Source organism: Pongo pygmaeus, chromosome 10, assembly GCF_028885625.2.
Source record: "Pongo pygmaeus isolate AG05252 chromosome 10, NHGRI_mPonPyg2-v2.0_pri, whole genome shotgun sequence".
Classification (NCBI taxonomy): domain Eukaryota; kingdom Metazoa; phylum Chordata; class Mammalia; order Primates; family Hominidae; genus Pongo; species Pongo pygmaeus.
Window position 1 is genome coordinate 57661294 of NC_072383.2, and position 22571 is coordinate 57683864.

At 35.9% G+C, this 22571-nt stretch overlaps 1 protein-coding gene across 7 annotated transcripts in view; it reads left to right on the forward strand.

The window, feature by feature from the left end:
* SLC16A7 (solute carrier family 16 member 7) overlaps window positions 1-4443 on the forward strand; it is a 182774-nt gene extending 178331 nt beyond the window's left edge. For all 7 annotated transcript variants that reach the window (XM_054444064.2, XM_063672852.1, XM_063672853.1 and 4 more), the window contains one exon: window positions 2236-4443. In XM_054444064.2, the coding sequence (XP_054300039.1) occupies window positions 2236-2492 (257 nt within the window). In that variant the 3' untranslated portion in view covers window positions 2493-4443. The remainder of the gene's footprint in view (window positions 1-2235) is intronic.
* Window positions 4444-22571: the final 18128 nt, after the last annotated feature.

The following is a 22571-nucleotide window of genomic DNA, read 5'->3' on the forward strand; positions in this document are numbered from 1 at the left end:
AATTTTAATGACATCATTGACCTTTTGTCTCTTCATTTTTTTTCACTTCGTTAGGAATGTATCAAAGTTGGCTCTAAGACCTAGGTGGTGTGGTTGTTGTCTTTCTCTGTCCACCAGGGCTATCATATGGTATCTAGCACAGGTGTTTTAGGTGGTATATCTCTCAATATAAATATACCATGACATCAAAACAATTGTCAAGAAAGAGTGAAAGCCAGTAGGTCTTGTTATTTATCAGGCAGTTGATTTTGTTACATAAGATAAGCACAATTGGTCCTTCTTTTCATACAGAATTAGTTTGATCAAATGAATTTTAGAGCCTATTCTTATCCACACAATTCTTACTGTCAACAGAGAAGTTACCATGCATGAGGGGATGAAAAAAGAATCAAATCCAAATACATAGTGGGGATAGACTCTAAGAATTAAAATAAAGGAGTCTTATGTGGCCACTCCCACCTGAGCAGATAATGTGCATTAATATTTTTAAAAAACAGTTTCAATATTTTTGAATGCTTATTGTGTTAACATTGCCAAACCATGTGCCACTGGTAGCAAATGGCAGTAATTGATTTTAGACCTATTGTTGAAACTCTCAGACTGTAGCCATTATATACCCATTTTTTTCATTCCATGTCTGCCATCTGCTACCCCTAATATTTCTTGACTTTTAGATTGGCTTCTCCTCTATAGTATTTGATTATCGCTAGAACTGCTGGCCCATAGTAGGCACTGAGTTAATATTTTTGAATGATTGAATATTATTGCTGTTACGTCTTACATAGTTGCAGCACAGCAGTGAAAAGTAGGGAGTGTGTGGTTTCTATTTCGTATTTGTTTTTTTCAGACTGAACTTTCACTGCTCCTCTCAGAAGGAATTGAAGCTTTAGTTCTGGAAAGCATATCTGTTTTCTTGATGATGCTAAAAAATTCTTAAAACATTTAGAAAGTATGCTGATGTGGCAGCCCAAAGTGGTATTAACTCTGATGGGCCATGGACCTAATGCTTTTATATTTAGAAGTATAATAATCGTTGCAGAAATAGAAATATTTGACTCAAGTTAGGAAGGCAAATTAAAATTATGCAATTTTTGTTATGTTTATGACTATGTCATGCTTACTTAAATAAACCCATTATACCATCTACCTGATTAAAACAGAAAATTTTGTTTAAATAGGTAATATATTACAAGTAGCCAAATTTAATGTTGAGCCACTGACTAGATTCTAGGGAGAATGCTATGGATTCTGACTAAACAGACTGGTTTGAAAGTTGTATATCAGAATCACTTGGAATGCATATGCTAATTTATATATATTTGTATACACTAAATTTTGCTGTTAATAATTACTAAGAATTAGATGCCTGCATAAGCAAGAGACAAAACTAAATATAAGCTGACAAAATTTTAAAAGTCAATAAACCTTCAGATTAAATGGCACCAGGCTAGATTTTAAATGGTCTCAATAATCAAATGGAATAGTTTTTTTACTGATTAGTTTGCCCTTAATAATTTAGACTCAGATAAAGTAAAAACTAGGATTAGCTCAAATAGTGACATGGCACTTAAACAACAGGTTAGGTGAAGCCATTCTGCAGAGTAGTTAAGAATGAGTACAGACAGACCTCAGTTAAGAGTCTAGATTCTGCCACTAACTAGCTACATAACCATGCCCAGATTACTTCACAGTACTCCTTGTAAGGATTAAGTGAGATATTACAGATAAAATTCTTAGGCTAGTATGGGGCATAGAGAAAGCACTTAGTAAGTATTAGACACAGTTAGGAACCATGTAAAATCCTTTGGGTTTCTCCTAAAGAAAGTTATTTTTTCTCTGTTGAAGAGAAAAGGAAGCATGGAAAGGGTGAAGCAATCCTAACATGTGCTGTAAATAGAGATATCTATATTTACATGTATAGATATAAAAATATACCTCACTCATGTATGTATTAATATATACACACAAAAAAATGCCTAGTTTGTCTTGTTTGTATATTTTACTGAGAGAAATAATTTTGAGTAAATTTAATGTACTAGTAATATAATACTGTGTCTCTGCATACCTTTACTAAGCATATGTAGAAGTCATAATCTAGATATTTTTTATTTTTAAAGTCTTATTTGACATTAATTTAAATAAGAGGAATATACTTTGAAGAATAATTTATTTGAATTTTTATCATTATATGACTGTTTTATTATGCCAACTTAAAAGATGTTCTTTGTCTTCTAGGTAAATTGGTGGATATAACTGGAGAATATAAATACATGTACATATCCTGTGGGGCTATTGTGGTAGCAGCAAGCATGTGGCTGCTCATTGGCAATGCTATCAACTATAGATTGCTTGCAAAGGAAAGGAAGGAGGAAAATGCAAGGCAGAAGACCAGAGAATCTGAACCCTTGAGCAAATCTAAACATTCGGAAGATGTTAATGTCAAAGTTTCAAACGCACAGAGTGTAACCTCAGAAAGAGAAACTAACATTTAACAAGAATCACATCTCTGATTTCAGTGTTTATGACTTTCTCTAGGAGTTTGTTTTTCATTTTGTGTTTTTAAAGTATTAGAAAAGATTTTAGCTGAAATGAGGAGTCACAATTAAGGATGGAGATGATATTTTCCTCAATGGCAAATTTTAAATTAGTTTTTAAAAACTTATTTGGGTAGTTAAATTTTGAGATTATGCATAGGAAGAATCCATGCTATAGGTTTATTTCCATACCTGACTCTGGGTGTGGTGGTTAAAATACTAATTTTAAAGTCTTCCAGTGACTTTGGTCTTGGTTATATGGAGAATTCTGAATCCCAAACCCCTGGTTTAAGTAGGTAGAAGGAGGATGCCTAATCCTACAAAGTGACCCTTTATACATCTCATTTTTTATTTGATATTAAAGTATGAGATAGAGTTGAGAGACAATTAATTATCTCCTCTTGCACACAAACACACATACTCCCACATACTTACCCACATGTACACAGAGTATCTGGAGAATAAAACCCAAATTCAAAAAAAATGATAATTTATTTTTAAGGTAAAAATAATCCATGAAGATAAAAGAAACATATGTCTGCGTGCTACTTTACAATGTTGGTTTTAAAGATAAGTACATGGGTAAAAATGAGGGTGATCCTTATTCAAAAATACATCTGACTACTATAAAAATATTTGCATATATAAGTTTGACAAAGAAAAGAAAAGAAATCAATGTGAAACCATTAAATCTGAGCACTGTTAGACTTGATTAATCCATGCACATGATTTTTTTTTGAGTAGGGAGCATTAGTACCTGGTGCTAGAGAATAGAACCCTCAAATAATTTTTAGAATTCTTACCTAATATGTAAAAGTCTGCATGACTCTTAACAATTAGCCACATCCATTGATTTTGCAGGGATTTTAGTTCGTAATCCAGAAAGTAATAATCAGGGATTTTATTTTAATCAGGCATCAATCCAGATTCACTGTTATGCTGAAATATCAAAGTAAAATCCTAGTTGGCAGGATTGTAAGTAGACCGAATTCTAATTTTTCCCAACACATAGTGGTAATTGGAGGTTACTGTTATGAATACTCCATCTGACTACGACTAAGAGAGTAAGAGGTGCTTTTAATGAACCCTCTAAGCTCTCTCAGTTCCTCCCCTTCCACAAAATGCAAGAGCAAAAGCAAACTACAAACAGGCCTTGTGCTCAACCACTGGAAATGCCTCCTAGGATAAGAATGGCAGCACTTGAAAATTCTGCCCTCTACTGATGACACTTCCTGCTGCCTTTGGACATAGCTAAGCCAGGAAACTTAAAAAGCCTTCTAGAAATAGAGGCACTGTATGACTTGCAATTGTAGGTATAGTTTATAACCTGATAGCAAAAAACTTGAAATATTGCAGCCCAGGTTAATTCAGCACTTTCCCATTTTCATAACTATGTGAAAACATCTGGGAATTTGAATCACTCCTGAATACAGAGGCATATTCTTTTTAAACTATAAATACCATTTTGAGTGAGAAAGTACTTTTAAACAAAAAAGAAATTGTACATTATGACTAAAGTTATAACTATAATATTTACATCTATAAATCTGAAGTTTAACATTGTGATTAATTAAAAAAGTATTTAGTGCTTGACAATTAAAGTAGTGTCACTCTTAAGATGTCAAAGGGAATTAGCCATTTTTTTTATTGTAATAAAGGCAGGTGCTATTTTTTTCTGGTGAGATTGCACCTGGATACCAGGCTGTTGTAATAGTTAACATTAAATATTTGATTCATAAAGTTAATTCACTGCTTAAGCATGTGGCTCATATTTAGGAAGCTATGTAAAATTCAGTTTTTCATTTAACATTTGCTCCTTTGCATATGAAGAGATATTTGTATTTTTCAAATGTTAAGTAAAACAAGATGTGCCAATATCATAGGTAAATAAATTAGGAAAAATGTGGGACTTTACGGCTGTTTTTAATTTAGTTTCACCCGATCTTGATTATTGAATTACCTATGTTTATATTTTTAGTTCTTTTTTATTCAACTCGGATTTGTCAAGAAATGTAACCTCTAAATTGTGTAGTACCTCTCCAATCACAAATTTTCAAAAAAAAATTCTACTTTCCAAAAAGTATCTTGAATTCTCTGAAAAGGCACATTAAACTAATATGAATATCAGATACCAGGGGGAAATAAATGGCGAAGTAACAATCATGAGGTTTTAGGTCAAAGACTACATTATATATTTTTTTTATTACCTTCTAGTAGAGACATCCTCCTGGGTGCATTCTCCAGTGGCCTTCTCCAGGGAGGAGGTTTATTTACTTACTGATGAGTTTCTCGTCACGTCAAAACCAATTCACATTGGTCTGGCTGCTCTTTGGTTGTCTTCATTCGTTATTTATTTCTAACACTGATTATATTAAATTGTTAGAAAAGAAAGTAAAACTGCACATTCAAAGCACATGATTTGTACAGTCACACCTGGCAGTAGCACTGCACAGAGTTACAAATATGCACACATGTTAACTGCTATGCATAAATATTGACAGTTAAACCAGAACACAATTGAAACAGTGACATAAATACCTACATGATTCAGAATTGTTCCAGGGTAATATAAATTATTCTACTTGTTCACTCTCCCCACCCTCTTGAACTTGATGGAAGATTTGCTGCTTTAGCAGAATCTTTCCAAGATTGAGAAAAGTGTATCAACCTAGGATTTTCATTATTATATAGTCACATAAATGGAGGAGGAGATACATTTGGCTTCTGCCTCTGCAACAATTAGTATGAACATATTTCTTTCTCTAGGGAATAATAGGTTTTAAACATTTGAGATATCATGAAGCAAAGTCAGGGTACACCACTACAATCCCCACTAATCTCTATTCCCCCATTATGAAATTGTACAGAAGAAAGGGTGTCATTAAATCAAGGTATCCAAATAATTCATGGCTACTTTAACTATTCTTTCATTCGTGTTAACTGAGCCCCCCATATTTTTCACTACTTAACTTTAAATATGCCATCACTAATTTATGAATAGAACATTGGGTTTGCACTTTTCCTGACCTGTCCTCACCCCCTTTCCTGATCCTTTTTGCATTCACCTAGCACACCTTAAGAGACAACAAATCAGGTTTTAGTGTATTTCACATTGGAAGACGTGATGTTTTCTCAGTATAAATCTACATGACTCATAAATAATCACTTTTTTGGTACCAAGTTTCGACACTTTAGCTCATGGACTCATTGGCCTCAGCCTAACACTAAGAAATAAGTAAAATAATTAGATTTCTTATGTTTGAATGTGCACTTTAAAAAATCTAGATAATTTATACTCGTTCTTTTCTGGCTGTACAACATGACAATCAAGAATATAGAAAAGAAGACTAAAAGATATATGATACAAATGTAAGTTTTTATGTAGATGACATAAATATGAAGAGATATTCTTGGTCAGTTAGTTGAAACATTTTTTATCTAAAACACCTTTAAAAATCCCTTTCATATGTAGAATGTTGAAGACTTTTAATAGAACAAAATAAAAATTATTATTTTTAGGCTTAATTTAATAGGGAGACTGGATGCATAGTGGAAAGGGAACTAATACTTATGTGTTATGCATTTTGCTTATGTAATGCCTTTCAATATTAAAACCAAAACCATGGCAGAATTATTACTAGCTTGATACGACAGATGAGTGAAAACAAAAAACAAAGAAGCTCAGCAAACTACCCAAAGTTAAAAGGTAGTATGAACCAAAATTAAAACTCAGGTTTACCTAAAACCAGAAAGATTCCCTAGGGTGTTCACTACCGTGCTGCCTCCCAATAGACACCAGAGAAGCAAAGGAAGATAAAATATAGGTACAAAAAGGGTACATCCTATATAGTAAAACAATTAGGTTTAACTGTAACTTGTATTATGATTTATTTAGTGTTTATTAGAGAACTGCATTTGCTAGACCCTGAATATGTAATTTCTTTCTTTCTTTTTTTTTTTTTTTTTGAGACTGAGTCTCGTTCTTGTTGCCTAGGCTGGAGTGCAGTGGCGCAATCTCGGCTCACTACAACCTCCGCCTCCTGGGTTCAAGCAATTCTCCTGCCTCAGCATCCTGAGTAACTGGAATTACAGGCATGTGCCACCATGCTTGGCTAGTTTTTTTTTTTTTTTTTTTTTTTTTAGTAGAGACGGGGTTTCTCCTTGTTGGTCAGACTGGTCTTGAACTCTGACCTCAGGTGATTCTCTTGCCTCTGCCTCCCAAAGTGCTGGGATTACAGGTGTAAGCCACTGCGCCCAGCCTTGAATATGTAATTTCTGATTGCCTGCTTTTCTCCCCAATGCAAATTATCTCAAATAATGATAATTATTACATATAGACATAATTACTTCAATATGACTCTTTTTCTCATAAAAATAATGACATATTTGAGTCAGGCATAATACATTTTTTCTGAGGTTGGAGTTAGCAGGAAAATGTTATCTTTTATGAATAAATAATTCCCAGATTGGTTGCTACATATCATGATTCAAAAAGTAAAATAATTACCTGGATGTGGTGGTGTGCACCTGTAGTTCCAGCTACTCAGGAGGCTGAGACTAGAGGGTCATTTGAGCCCAGGAGGTTGAGGCTTCAGTGAGCTATAATGGCCCCACTTGCAGTCCAGCCTAGGCAATAGAGTGAGACTCTGTCTCTATTAAAAAAAAAAAAAAGTATAATATTCTTACTAGAAAACATTATGTTTAGAATTTTAGTGATTATTCCATTTATAATATTATCCCTAGCTACCAAAAAAAAAAGATAATAAGATACAAATGATTTGGTTTACCTATACAGTTACATATTAATTTTCATCATTTAATACAACTTACCCTACACTCTAGCTTATTTTTCAAGTTTCTCTGAACATCTTTGTTGTCATTCACCTCTTTGTCTATTTGTTCTGTAGAGAAAACAAGTGTCATTGTTTTGTCTTCTCCATCTAGACTTTTGCAGTCCTTAGACTATAGTTCTCCTCACCTCTGTTCAAATAGTGCACTTGCAAGGCGCTGCATTCTTCTCAAAGTCAGCCATGATGCACATGTTTATAATTACATACACGTATAATTGAATATGATTTTAGAGTCTTGAAAAACTGATCTTCTTTGGCACTATCCTGAATGTTTTTAATTTTCTTAAAGTGCCTGACAACATTGAGTAACAAAGCTTACCATCACCACATTGCACCATTACGTATTATTCTGTAGTCTCCATCAATGCAGTGACATCACTGATACATCATACCAACAGGATTTCTAACCACAACCATTCAGAGCACCAATCAGCATCTATACTGAGAATATAAGACTAATATTACAAACTTGACTTTACTCATCTCTCTTTAAGATTTTGATTTCTGCACAACCATATGCAGAGCTCATGTTTGAGAAGACACTTAAAAGCTGAGAGGCCCAATTATCAGTAATTATAATGCTTGCATAATCAAAATTATAAATTATCTTTATTGATACAATTTAAAATGACTAATTTTCTGAGCTTATGTCATTTTTTTATAGTTCTGATTTTCCCTTCTTTCCTATCAGTTGTTTGTACACTGGAGATTTTAGCTCTTTACAGGGTGCTACAATCTGGTTTATTTTAGTCTTCTCTCCTCTACTGCTTTTTCTTCACTTTAATTCATTTATGTGCAAATCATGGAAGAATTGCTGTAGTATTGAGAATGGTCATTTTCAAAGTCTCTACCTTAAGAGCAAAATTAATATTGTAAAATGAATTTTTGATTTTACAGGAGCATATGGGAATTTAGATCAAATTACATCTCCCATCCCAATCTCCTGCTTCTTCATCATCTCCCCCCTTTTCTTTATATAATTTTTTTTTAAATGTTTTCCTTTCTATGTTTTTATAATATCTAGGTAAAACTCGTTTAGCATTTTTTATTTAATTATGGACATATTTAGTATGGACTTTTGTTTCTTTGGTGTATTTAGTTATACTTGTTTGCATGATCTACATGTTTTTCAGTCTTCATATATACTTGTTAATAAGGTGAGCAATATTCAGGAATATTTCAGTAGGCAATTAATGATCATAAATTTATTCACATTTCATCAAATATTTTTCATATGATCAAACAGAATTTTTTGTTTCTTTTTGATTTAAATATGGCAAAATAAGCCAGAGAATCTCAGTGTGAAAACACTGATACTGAACATTCTATTAAAATAGAATAAGTTGATAAAAAGCTCCTCTGTTCAGAAAAACAAAAGAATGGCATTTTATCTCACATAAATTTAGGATGAAATTTTAAAACATTATTTTGACTAAGACTTTAATTCTTATATGCATCTAAAATAAATGTTTTGAGTTAGACTCAGTTTATATAGCTTGCTTGTTAGAGTACACATTTTTTTCCTCATCCTCCGAATCTCAAGAGTACATATTTCTGACAAGCTTTTCAATGGTACGATGGATTTTATTTTTCTACCATCAACTTTGTATATTTAACTAAAGCATTAATATTTCTAGATTTAGTGAAATAACAAATATGAATTAAAATATTTATTCTAAGCATTAGATCTAATTGTATTTTGTTTTGATATATTTATGTCTCAGAAGATATATTTAATGAATTCATTTCATCCTCTCAACCCTCAGTTTTGTTAGGTATCTACATTTTTACCATATAAAACTAGACTGGATTAAGGATTTTGCCTAAACCTATACCAATACTCTGAGTAAATGCAGGGTTGGGGATAGAATTCAGGTCTTTTAACTTCTAACACACTTTTTTCTCCATTGCACTACGGAAGCCATAAGGTCATAATGATGATCTTTATAGAGTAAATAAAATATTTTCCTAGAAATATATATAACAACCCTACTTGATAGTTTATATCCCAAATGAATATATTTTTCCAATCATGGTTTGCAAAATCATGTTTGCAAACTTACTTTGAAGACTATTTCCTGATTGCCACGGCAGATAATTCTTGGCAAATCAGAAATAATATTTAGTGAGATTAATTATTTTGCACAATATATGTTGTTATAATAATATCAAAATCATTTAAAACATACCAATATTGTATTAATAGAAAACATGTCAATATCTCATTAATTCCTTTTTTAGTTTATGTTTCTTTTTATTTTAGAAGCAGTGTTTATTTTTTCTAAAGAACGCAAGAGCACAGAACACAGTACAAGTTTGTTAAATTATTAAATTGTATGCAAGAAATTATTGCCATAGCATAATCTTGAGGAGAACACCTCTACAGTATTTCTTGATCTAAGAACCTGAACTTGTTAAAGTTCTATCTCAAAAATTTCTTATTTTATGAATGTTTTCTTCACCTAATAATGCTAAAATCCACAACAGCTGTCTGGCAACAGTGTAACTAGAGCTTCTTTTATGTTGGAGATTCCATCTACCTCTGCATCTTATCTAGCTAGATATAGTCTTTCTAGATTTTCTCCTTTATTCCCATGTAGAGAAAAAACAAAAATCACACCTAAATTAAAGATCTGTGGTGAAGGGGAAGAGGGGTTGCTATTAGGAGCTTTCCCGGTAAAACTATAAAAACGGTAATCTGCATTCAGTATTTGTTTGCCTAGTTCATCAAGATATTTACCCTAAAAACACATTTTAATAAAAATTTGGGTAAACTCATGTATCACAGTAAAATCTTTTATGAATTGGGTGGGCCCTAAAAACATCTGTAGTATGTGATGTGTTTGGTTAGATTAAGCCAAACCAACACCCATATGCTAAGACTGCATTGTCATTCTAACAGGAGGCAGGCCTCAGTAGTTGCAGTGAGTGCATTTACTAATATAAGGATCCTTCTTTGTAGTGACAACAAAAATGAGATTGTAACTTAATCAAATATGAGTCAGATATAGTAATTCCTTATATTGCAGATGAAAGAGCAGGGTCTTTTCAAGTGCTTGCTACAGCTGACTAAATTTGAAGCTTTTTATGTAAAAGTTCTTCTCCCAGATATTTTAAACCAGTATGTTAATTATTTCCTAGAATGAATAATTCTCCTTTTTTGATAGATTTTTGAAATTATTTTACTTACTACTTACATTCTTTGAACAAATATGTTTTTCTCATCCCAGTATTAAATTGAAACAAATATTTAAAATAAGATTGTTGGAATAAAAGTTATACATAGTCACTTGTTGCTAATAAGTAAGATATTCCTTGGCAACAGCCATATCCAGCTAACTTTTGCAAGAATTTTTTAAGGGATTAGATTTAGGGGTTAATGTTTAGAATTATTTTTAAAATATAAATTATATTTTAGGCTGTATTTTTGTGATTTTTTAAGTGAAAAAAATAAAATGTAGGTGTCCTGTTTATTCTATAGATATCTTAATGACCACTGAACAAATGATCATATTGCCACATGGTCTATCAACTATGGTTACTATGATAGTGAAATAAAGAGGTTAGTTTTGCTTGACACCTAAATGATCCAAACAGTTGTTTTTACATGACTTAAATCATGGCTGTATTATTTCATTTTTAAAGAAGATAAAGTATAAAATAATACATTTAAATACCTGTCAAAGTTTTAAAATATAAGAACCTTCTTTTTTTGCCTTCTTACACTTGAATGTACTTAAAGTGATTGTTATGTGATCTTGGGATACTTATTTATTTTTGAAATTTTTGTATATATAGCACTTCTGAACTTAGCAAATAATATGTGTAAAGGAATTAACCAAAAATGAAAGAACTGGCATTTTCATATGGATACATATTTTGCTTAAACTAAATAAAATAACTTAGATTTATTTAAATCAGGAATATTTTATTTTGTTGATCATTTTTAAAGTAATTTTGTTCAATTATTCCTGCTTTGTTTTTCAGCATACTTGTTTAAGTTCTTGCCTTTCAGGTATACTACAGCGTTATATGAACATGTTTTTAAAAAATCTTGGTTGTAGTGTCTAATTTTCACTGCATAACAAATTTGAAACCAAATGTTGAATTTCTCTGTGGGGGTACAAATTTAGCCTACAGTTTCAAATATATTTTCAAATTCATCTCTTTCTTACTAGACTGTGAGCTCCTTGTGGACAAGGATGTTATTTTAGTTATAATGACAACTTTAATATCTAGCAAAGTGCCAGGCATAGAGTGTTCCTTTATCGAAATGAATTGATAGATATTGATTATTAAAATGCTACTACAGTATTCTATGATGCAGGCTGAATGTATATTAGAGTAATTCTCTGGCTAATTTTAAAAGTAAGACATAGAAAACAAAACACCTGTAGCATTTTCTTTATTTAAAATTGAAACTCTGTTTTGAATCCTTTTTGTTTTGTCAATCAAACATTCTATGCAAATATTGAAATATGCAACAGCTAAACTTTATGGTACATATTAATTAGTTTTATTTTCTTTTCAAAATCAGAAATGCTGTATTTAAGCTTCCTGGAAATGTCGACAATCATTTTAATGACCAAAGGTGCTACTTATTTTTCAACATTGACCTTGATCATAAGTGCTTCTATCTGCTGAGCTTTATTTATTGTTTTTGGACAGAAAGTTTGGTGGGAAGGATGCAATAAAATCAGAATCTCTTTTGTCTGAATTATGCAGTTTAATTCATGTTCCTCTGTACTCTATTCTTACTGTATTTTAGTTATTATTTCTTACTTATCACTAATTTTTACTGCAGGTCTGTGCTGTTTCTTAGAAAGTACATGCATATATATTTCTATAATATGTAAGAAAAACCTGTATTGCTTATTAAATTAAAATTAAAATTAAAATTAAAAATGTTCATGTTAAATTTTTGAAATGAAATCTATACTACATATTCTTAAGGGCCATTAAATGCTGTTACTCTATGCGAATCAAAACATAATTTCCCACACCAGACCAAGGGTGTGGTCTTTTGTCTGAATGTACATAATTGACAATGTCAATGGAAGTCAGACACGGCCAAAAATACAATGAATTCCTAAGGGCTGAAATGAATTTTTACTGTTGTTTTTCATGAGTATACATTTTAATAGATTTATACAGAGTAAACAAACAGAGTTCAAAAAGAGAACATTACTGGCATCACAGAAGATCCCCTCAAACCCCTTCCCAGCCTATTCTTGTTCTCTGGACTTTTTGTAAAAATAGACCATATTTTTTAGAGCAGGTTTATGTTTACAGCAAAATTGAAAGTCCAGGGATTTTCCATACACCCCTTGCCCCAACACATGCATAGCCTCCCTAATTATCAACATGACTCCCCACCCCAGCCCCTCGAGTGGTAAATTTGTCACAATTGATGAACCTGTATTGACACATCATTATTACTCAAAGTTCATAGTTTTTACATTAGGGTTCACTTTTGGCATGGGGCAGTAGTTTCAGTGCACTGAAACTCTGTACTCCAAACAGTCATCCCAATCCCTTAAACCCTGGTAACCACTGATTACTATCTCCATAGTTTCCACTCTTTTCAATGTCATTAGTTAGAATCATACTGAATGTAGTCTTTCAGCTGGCTTCTTTCACTTAGGAATATGCATTTAAGTCTCCTCCATGTATTTTCATGGCTTCAAAGCTTACTTTTTTCTAAAGCTGAGTAATATTCCATTGTCTAGATGTTCCAATCTAGATGTCCTACTGAAGGACATTCTCAGTTGTTTCCAACTTTTGGCAATTACTAATAAAGCTGCTTATAAACATCCTTGTGCAGGTTTTGTTTGGACATAAGTTTTTAACTCCTTTGCATAAATACCAAGGAGTATGATTGCTGGATTGTATGGTGAGAGTATGTTTGGTTTTATATTTTTTTCTTTTTCATTTATTTATTTATTTATTTATTATTATTATACTTTAGGTATATCTCCCAATGCTATCCCTCCTCCCTCCCCCCACGCCACAACAGTCCCCAGAGTGTGATGTTCCCCTTCCTGTGTCCATGTGTTCTCATTGTTCAATTCCCACCTATGAGTGAGAATATGCGGTGTTTGGTTTTTTGTTCTTGCAATAGTTTACTGAGAATGATGATTTCCAATTTCATCCATGTCCCTACAAAGGACATGAACTCATCATTTTTTATGGCTATAGTATTCCATGGTGTATATGTGCCACATTTTCTTAATCCAGTCTATCATTGTTGGACATTTGGGTTGGTTCCAAGTCTTTGCTATTGTGAATAATGCCGCAATAAACATACGTGTGCATGTGTCTTTATAGCAGCATGATTTACAGTCCTTTGGGTATATACCTAGTAATGGGATGGCTGGGTCAAATGGTATTTCTAGTTCTAGATCCCTGAGGAATCGCCACACTGACTTCCACAATGGTTGAACTAGTTTACAGTCCCACCAAGAGTGTAAAAGTGTTCCTATTTCTCCACATCCTCTCCAGCACCTGTTGTTTCCTGATTTTTTAATGATTGCCATTCTAACTGGTGTGAGATTGTATCTCATTGTGGTTTTGATTTGCATTTCTCTGATGGCCAGTGATGGTGAGCATTTTTTCATGTGTTTTTTGGCTGCATAAATGTCTTCTTTTGAGAAGTGTCTGTTCATGTCCTTTGCCCACTTTTTGATGGGGTTGTTGGTTTTTTTCTTGTAAATTTGTTTGAGTTCATTGTAGATTCTGGATATTAGCCCTTTGTCAGATAAGTGGGTTGCAAAAATTTTCTCCCATTCTGTAGGTTGCCTGTTCACTCTGATGGTAGTTTCTTTTGCTGTGCAGAAGCTCTTTAGTTTAATTAGATCCCATTTGTCAATTCTGGCTTTTGTTGCCATTGCTTTTGGTGTTTTAGACATGAAGTCCTTGCCCATGCCTATGTTCTGAATGGTAATGCCTAGGTTTTCTTCTAGGATTTTTATGGTTTTAGGTCTAACGTTTAAGTCTTTAATCCATCTTGAATTGATTTTTGTGTAAGGTGTAAGGAAGGGATCCAGTTTCAGCTTTCTACATATGGCTAGCCAGTTTTCCCAGCACCATTTATTAAATAGGGAATCCTTTCCCCATTGCTTGTTTTTGTCAGGCTTGTCAAAGATCAGATAGTTGTAGATATGCGGCATTATTTCTGAGCGCTCTGTTCTGTTCCATTGATCTATATCTCTGTTTTGGTACCAGTACCATGCTGTTTTTGTTACTGTAGCCTTGTAGTATAGTTTGAAGTCAGGTAGTGTGATGCCTCCAGCTTTGTTCTTTTGGCTTAGGATTGACTTGGCGATGCGGGCTCTTTTCTGGTTCCATATGAACTTTAGTTTTTTTCCAATTCTGTGAAGAAAGTCATTGGTAGCTTGATGGGGATGGCATTGAATCTGTAAATTACCTTGGGCAGTATGGCCATTTTCACGATATTGATTCTTCCTACCCATGAGCATGGAATGTTCTTCCATTTGTTTGTATCCTCTTTTATTTCCTTGAGCAGTGGTTTGTAGTTCTCCTTGAAGAGGTCCTTCACGTCCCTTGTAAGTTGGATTCCTAGGTATTTTATTCTCTTTGAAGCAATTGTGAATGGGAGTTCACTCATGATTTGGCTCTCTGTTTGTCTGTTGTTGGTGTATAAGAATGCTTGTGATTTTTGTACATTGATTTTGTATCCTGAGACTTTGCTGAAGTTGCTTATCAGCTTAAGGAGATTTTGGGCTGAGACAATGGGGTTTTCTAGATATACAATCATGTCATCTGCAAACAGGGACAATTTGACTTCCTCTTTTCCTAATCGAATACCCATTATTTCCTTCTCCTGCCTAATTGCCCTGGCCAGAACTTCCAACACTATGTTGAATAGGAGTGATGAGAGAGGGCTTCCCTGTCTTGTGCCAGTTTTCAAAGGGAATGCTTCCAGTTTTTGCCCATTCAGTATGATATTGGCTGTGGGTTTGTCATAGACAGCTCTTATTATTTTGAGATACGTCCCATCAATACCTAATTTATTGAGAGTTTTTAGCATGAAGGGATGTTGAATTTTGTCAAAGGCCTTTTCTGCATCTATTGAGATAATCATGTGGTTTTTGTCTTTGGTTCTGTTTTTATGCTGGATTACATTTATTGATTTGTGTATATTGAACCAGCCTTGCATCCCAGGGATGAAGCCCACTTGATCATGGTGGATAAGCTTTTTGATGTGCTGCTGGATTTGGTTTGCCAGTATTTTATTGAGGATTTTTGCATCAATGTTCATCAAGGATATTGGTCTAAAATTCTCTTTTTTGGTTGTGTCTCTGCCAGGCTTTGGTATCAGGATGATGCTGGCCTCATAAAATGAGTTAGGGAGGATTCCCTCTTTTTCTGTTGATTGGAATAGTTTCAGAAGGAATGGTACTAGTTCCTCCTTGTACCTCTGGTAGAATTTAGCTGTGAATCCATCTGGTCCTGGACTCTTTTTGGTTGGTAAGCTATTGATTATTGCCACAATTTCAGATCCTGTTATTGGTCTATTCAGAGATTCAACTTCTTCCTGGTTTAGTCTTGGGAAAGTGTATGTGTCGAGGAATTTATCCATTTCTTCTAGATTTTCTAGTTTATTTGAATAGAGGTGTTTGTAATATTCTCTGATGGTAGTTTGTATTTCTGTGGGATCGGTGGTGATATCCCCTTTATCATTTTTTATTGCATCTATTTGATTCTTCTCGCTTTTTTTCTTTATTAGTCTTGCTAGCGGTCTATCAATTTTGTTGATCCTTTCAAAAAACCAGCTCCTGGATTCATTAATTTTTTGAAGGGTTTTTTCTGTTTCTATTTCCTTCAGTTCTGCTCTGATTTTAGTTATTTCTTGCCTTCTGCTAGCTTTTGAATGTGTTTGCTCTTGCTTTTCTAGTTCTTTTAATTGTGATGTTAGGGTGTCAATTTTGGATCTTTCCTGCTTTCTCTTGTGGGCATTTAGTGCTATAAATTTCCCTCTACACACTGCTTTGAATGCATCCCAGAGATTCTAGTATGTTGTGTTTTGTTCTCGTAGGTTTCAAAGAACATCTTTATTTCTGCCTTCATTTCATTATGTACCCAGTAGTCATTCAGGAGCAGATTGTTCAGTTTCCATGTAGTTGAGCGGTTTTGAGTAAGATTCTTAATCCTGAGTTCTAGCTTGATTGCACTGTGATCTGAGAGATAGTTTGTTATAATTTCTGTTCTTTTACATTTGCTGAGGAGAGCTTTACTTCCAAGTATGTGGTCAATTTTGGAATAGGTGTGGTGTGGTGCTGAAAAAAATGTATATTCTGTTGATTTGGGGTGGAGAGTTCTGTAGATGTCTATTAGGTCCGCTTGGTGCAGAGCTGAGTTCAATTCCTGGGTATCCTTGTTGACTTTCTGTCTCGTTGATCTGTCTAATGTTGACAGTGGGGTGTTAAAGTCTCCCATTATTAATGTGTGGGAGTCTAAGTCTCTTTGTAGGTCACTCAGGACTTGCTTTATGAATCTGGGTGCTCCTGTATTGGGTGCATATATATTTAGGATAGTTAGCTCTTCTTGTTGAATTGATCCCTTTACCATTATGTAATGGCCTTGTCTCTTTTGATCTTTGTTGGTTTAAAGTCTATTTTATCAGAGACTAGGATTGCAACCCCTGCCTTTTTTTGCTTTCCATTTGCTTGGTAGATCTTCCTCCATCCTTTTATTTTGAGCCTATGTGTGTCTCTGCACGTGAGATGGGTTTCCTGAATACAGCACACTGATGGGTCTTGACTCTTTGTCCAATTTGCCAGTCTGTGTCTTTTGATTGGAGCATTTAGTCCATTTACATTTAAAGTTAATATTGTTATGTGTGAATTTGATCCTGTCATTATGATGTTAGCTGGTTATTTTGCTCGTTAGTTGATGCAGTCTCTTCCTAGTCTCGATGGTCTTTACATTTTGGCATGATTTTGCAGCGGCTGGTACCAGTTGTGCCTTTCTATGTTTAGTGCTTCCTTCAGGAGCTCTTTTAGGGCAGGCCTGGTGGTGACAAAATCTCTCAGCATTTGCTTGTCTGTAAATTATTTTATTTCTCCTTCACTTATGAAGCTTAGTTTGGCTGGATATGAAATTCTGGGTTGAAAATTCTTTTCTGTAAGAATGTTGAATATTGGCCCCCACTCTCTTCTGGTTTGTAGAGTTTCTGCCGAGAGATCTGCTGTTAGTCTGATGGGCTTCCCTTTGATGGTAACCCGACTTTTCTCTCTGGCTGCCCTTAACATTTTTTCCTTCATTTCAACTTTGGTGAATCTGACAATTATGTGTCTTGGAGTTGCTCTTCTCGAGGAGTATCTTTGTGGCGTTCTCTGTATTTCCTGAATCTGAATGTTGGCCTGCCTTGCTAGATTGGGAAAGTTCTCCTGGATAATATCCTGCAGAGTGTTTTCCAACTTGGTTCCATTCTCCCCATCACTTTCAGGTACACCAATCAGACGTAGATTTGGTCTTTTCACATAGTCCCATATTTCTTGGAGGATTTGCTCGTTTCTTTTTATTCTTTTTTCTCTAAACTTCCCTTCTCGCTTCATTTCATTCATTTCATCTTCCATCGCTGATACCCTTTCTTCCATTTGATCGCGTCGGCTTCTGAGGCTTCTGCATTCTTCACGTAGTTCTCGAGCCTTTGTTTTCAGCTCCATCAGCTCCTTTAAGCACTTCTCTGTATTGGTTATTCTAGTTATACATTCTTCTAAATTTTTTTCAAAGTTTTCAACTTCTTTGCCTTTGGTTTGAATATTCTCCCATAGCTCAGAGTAATTTGATCGTCTGAAGCCTTCTTCTCTCAGCTCGTCAAAGTCATTCTCCGTCCAGCTTTGTTCCATTGCTGGTGAGGAACTGCATTCCTTTGGAGGAGGAGAGGCGCTCTGCTTTTTAGAGTTTCCAGTTTTTCTGCTCTGTTTTTTCCCCATCTTTGTGGTTTTATCTACTTTTGGTCTTTGATGATGGTGACGTACAGATGGGTTTTTGGTTTGGATGTCCTTTCTGTTTGTTAGTTTTCCTTCTAACAGACAGGACCCTCAGCTGCAGGTCTGTGTGAGGTGTCAGTCTGCCCCTGCTGGGGGGTGCCTCCCAGTTAGGCTGCTCTGGGGTCAGGGGTCAGGGACCCACTTGAGGAGGCAGTCTGCCCGTTCTCAGATCTCCAGCTGCGTGCTGGGAGAACCACTGCTCTCTTCAAATCTGTCAGACAGGGACATTTAAGTCTGCAGAGGTTACTGCTGTCTTTTTGTCTGTGCCCTGCCCCCAGAGGGGGAGCCTACAGAGGCAGGCAGGCCTCCTTGAGCTGTGGTGGGCTCCACCCAGTTCGAGCTTCCAGGCTGCTTTGTTTACCTAAGCAAGCCTGGGCAATGGCGGGCGGCCCTCCCCCAGCCTCGCTGCCGCCTTACAGTTTGATCTCAGACTGCTGTGCTAGCAATCAGCGAGACTCCGTAGGCGTAGGACCCTCTGAGCCAGGTGCGGGCTATACTCTCCTGGGGCACCGTTTCCTAAGCCCGTCGGAAAAGCACAGTATTCGGGTGGGAGTGACCCGATTTTCCAGATGCCGTCTGTCACCCCTTTCTTTGACCAGGAAAGGGAACTCCCTGACCCCTTGCGCTTCCCGAGTGAGGCAATGCCTCACCCTTCTTCGGCTCGCGCAGGTGCACGCACCCACTGACCTGCGCCCACTGTCTGGCACTCCCTAGTGAGATGAACCCGGTACCTCAGATGGAAATGCAGAAATCACCCATCTTCTGCGTTGCTCACGCTGGGCGCTGTTCCTATTCCTGTTTGGTTTTATAAAAAGCCATCAAGCTGTCTTTTGAAGTGGCTGTACCATTTTGCATTCCCACCAGCTTTGAATGAGACTTTCTGTTACACCCTCTCCAGTATTTGGTATCATCAGTGTCCTGGGTTTTGGCCATTCTAATATGTGTGTAGTATCTCATTGCTGTTTACTTCTCTGCTGATATATGACGTAAAACATCTTTTCATATGTAAATTTGCCATCTGTATATATTCTGGGTTGAGGTGTTAGTCTAGAGTTTTGGTCAATTTATAAATTGGGTTGTTAGTTTTCTTATTGTTTTGAGTTCTTTGTATATTTTGGATAACAATCTTTTATCAGATATGTCCTTTGCAAATATTTTCTTCCAGTGCGTGGCTTTTCTTCTTATTCTCTTGACAGTGTTTTTGGGGAGGCAGAATATTTTAATTCTAATGAAGTCCAGCTTGTCAATTCTTTCTTTCTTGGATTGTGCCCTTGGGTTGGCATCTAAAAAGGCATTGCCAAACCCTTAATCATCTCGATTTTCTCTTCTGTTATCTTCCAGGAGTTTTATATGTTTTTGTTTTTTACATTTAGATCTGTGATCCACTTTCAGTTAACTTTTGTGAAAGATTTAAGGTCTGTGTCTAGTTTCATTTTTTTTGTTGTTTTTGCATGTGTGTGTTCAGTTGTTTCAGCACCACTTGTTGAAAAAATTATCCTCCATAGTATTCTGTTGCCTCCGTTGCTCCCATTGTCAAAGATCAGTTGACTATATTTATGTAGGTCTATTTCTGTACTCTCTATTCTGTTTCCTTGATCTGTTTGTTCATCCTTTTGCCAATACCACACTGTTTGCTTTACAGTGGCTTTATAGTGATTCTTGCTGTCAGGTAGTGTTAGTCCTTCAACTTTATTCTTCTTCAATATTGTGTTGGCTATTCTGGGCTTTGCCTCTTCATTTAAACTTTAGAAATAGTTTATTTATATCCACAAAATAACTGGCTAGGATTTTGCATCGAGTTACAACATTCTCCTTTAGCTCAGCAGAGTTCATTAGTATCCACCTTCTGAAGCCTACTTCTGTCAGTTCAGCCATCTCAGTTCTAGCCCAGTTTTGTGCCTTTGCTGGAGAGGTGTTACAGTCATTTGAGGGAGAGAAGGCATTCTAGCTTTTTGAGTTTTCAATGTTTTTACATTGATTGATTCTTTCTCATCTTTGTGGGCTTATCTACCTTGTATCTTTGTGATTGCTGACCTTTGAATGGAGTTTTTGTGAGATCTTTTTTGTTGATGTGGCTGTTGTTTTCTGTTTGTTCGTTTGTTTTTTTAACAGGCAGGCCACTCTGCCTTACAGCTGCTGCAGTTTGCTGGGGGTTCACTCCAGACCTCAGTCGACTTGCTTTCTCCCATACCTGGAGGTTTCTCCAGTGAAGAATGTGAGACAGCAAAGATGGCAGCCAGCTTCTTCCTCTGGAAGCTTTGTCCCAGGTGGGTAGTGACCCATTTCCAGCCTGCCCTACCTGTAGGAAGTGGGCTGGAGACCCATATTGGGTGGTCTCACACAGTCAGGAGAAATGGGATCAAGGACCCAACTAAAGAAGCAGTCTGGCTGTTTTTTGGTAGAACAGTTGTGTTGCATTAGGGGTGGGAGGGTCCCTTCCTCATCTGGGCCACCTTTATTCTCCAAACCTGGCAGGCTGGAGTGCCTGAGTCAACTGAACCGCAGAGATGGCAGCCACCCCTCTCCCCAGGAGCTCCATCTCAGGGAGAGATTGCTTTGTCAGTAGAACCCTTGCTGGAGTGGCCAAAGCCCCGCAGGGAGGTCCCACCCAGTGAGGAGGGATGAATCAGGGTCCCACTTAAAGAAGCAGTCTGGTCACAATCTGGCAAGGCAGCTCTGCTGCATTGTGGGGGATCCTTTCTCATCTGAGCCATCTGTATTCTCCACAATCGGCAAGCTAGAGTGGCTGAGTCTACCAAACCACAGAGATGGCAGCCACCCCTCCCCCAGGGAACTTGGACCTGTCTCAGGCAGACTTCAACCCACTGCCATTGGCTGGCTGGGATCCAAGCCAGTGAGTCTTAACTTGTGAGGTACCATGGAAGTGGGGCCCATAGAACAAAGTTACCTGGCTCCTTGGATTCAGCCCCCTTCCTGGGGATATGTACACATGGATTTCCCACTTTGCCAAGGATCCCAGGGCTGGATTATGTAAAACTCCTGGGTCTCTGTGAATGCGTGAGCAGCTGCTCTGCCAAGACTCCACACACCTCTGTGTATCAGACCCAAGACCCTGGTAGTGTGGGCTCACTAGGGGATCTCCTGTTCTGTGGGTTGCAAAGATCTGTGGGAGAAGCATGGTTTCCCAGCAGGCTCACACAATCACTCACCACTTCCCTTGGCTGGGGTGGGGATTCCTTGGGCCCTGCCCACTGTTCTTAGTTATCTGTGGGTTGAGATGTTCTTCCACTCAGTCCTAATGCAAGAACCTGGATATCTCATTTGAAGGTGCTGAATTCATTTGCCCCTTTTCATTCCTCTCCATGCATGCCACAGACGATCGTTGTTTCTAATCAGCCATCATGGATCCACCCCCATGGATGGGATTTTGATTGGGATTAAATTGAATCTGTAGATCAACCTGGAAAAACTGATATCTTGATAATATTGTCTTCATTTCAATGAGCACGGACTATATCCCCATTTATTTAGTTATCCTTTGGTTGCTTTTATCAGATGTTTGTAGTTTTCCTTACGTAGATCTTGTATGTGGTTTGTTAGATTTATGCTTGAGTATTTAATTTGGGGGATTCTAATGTAAATGGTATTGTGTGTTTAATATCAAATGTCATTTGTTCATTGCTGGTATATAGGAAAGTGATGAACTTTGTATTTTGCCCTTATATTCTACAACCTTGCTATAATTGATTATTATTTCTGGGAGTTTTTGTCAATTAGTTCAGATTTTCTACATAAATGACTATGTCATGTGTGAACAAAGACAGTACTGGGCCTTATACTTTCTGTTTGTTGATATTATTAATTACTGATTTTATTAATTTAATCGGTACAGGCCTATTCATATTGTCTATTTGTTCTCATGTGAGTTTTGGCAGATTATATCTTTCAGAGAATTCGCCCATCTAGGTTATTAAATTTGTGAGCATAGAGATGTTCATAGTGTTGCTTTATTATCCTTTTAATGTCCATAGGAACTATACTGATGTCTTCTCTTTCATTCTAACATTGGTAATATGTGTTTTCTCTCTCTATTTTTCTTACATGGCCTGACTAGAGACCTAACAATTTTACCAATCTTTTTAATGAGCCAGTTTCTGGTTTTATTAATTTTCTTCATTAATTTCCTGCTTTGAAATCCATTGATTTCT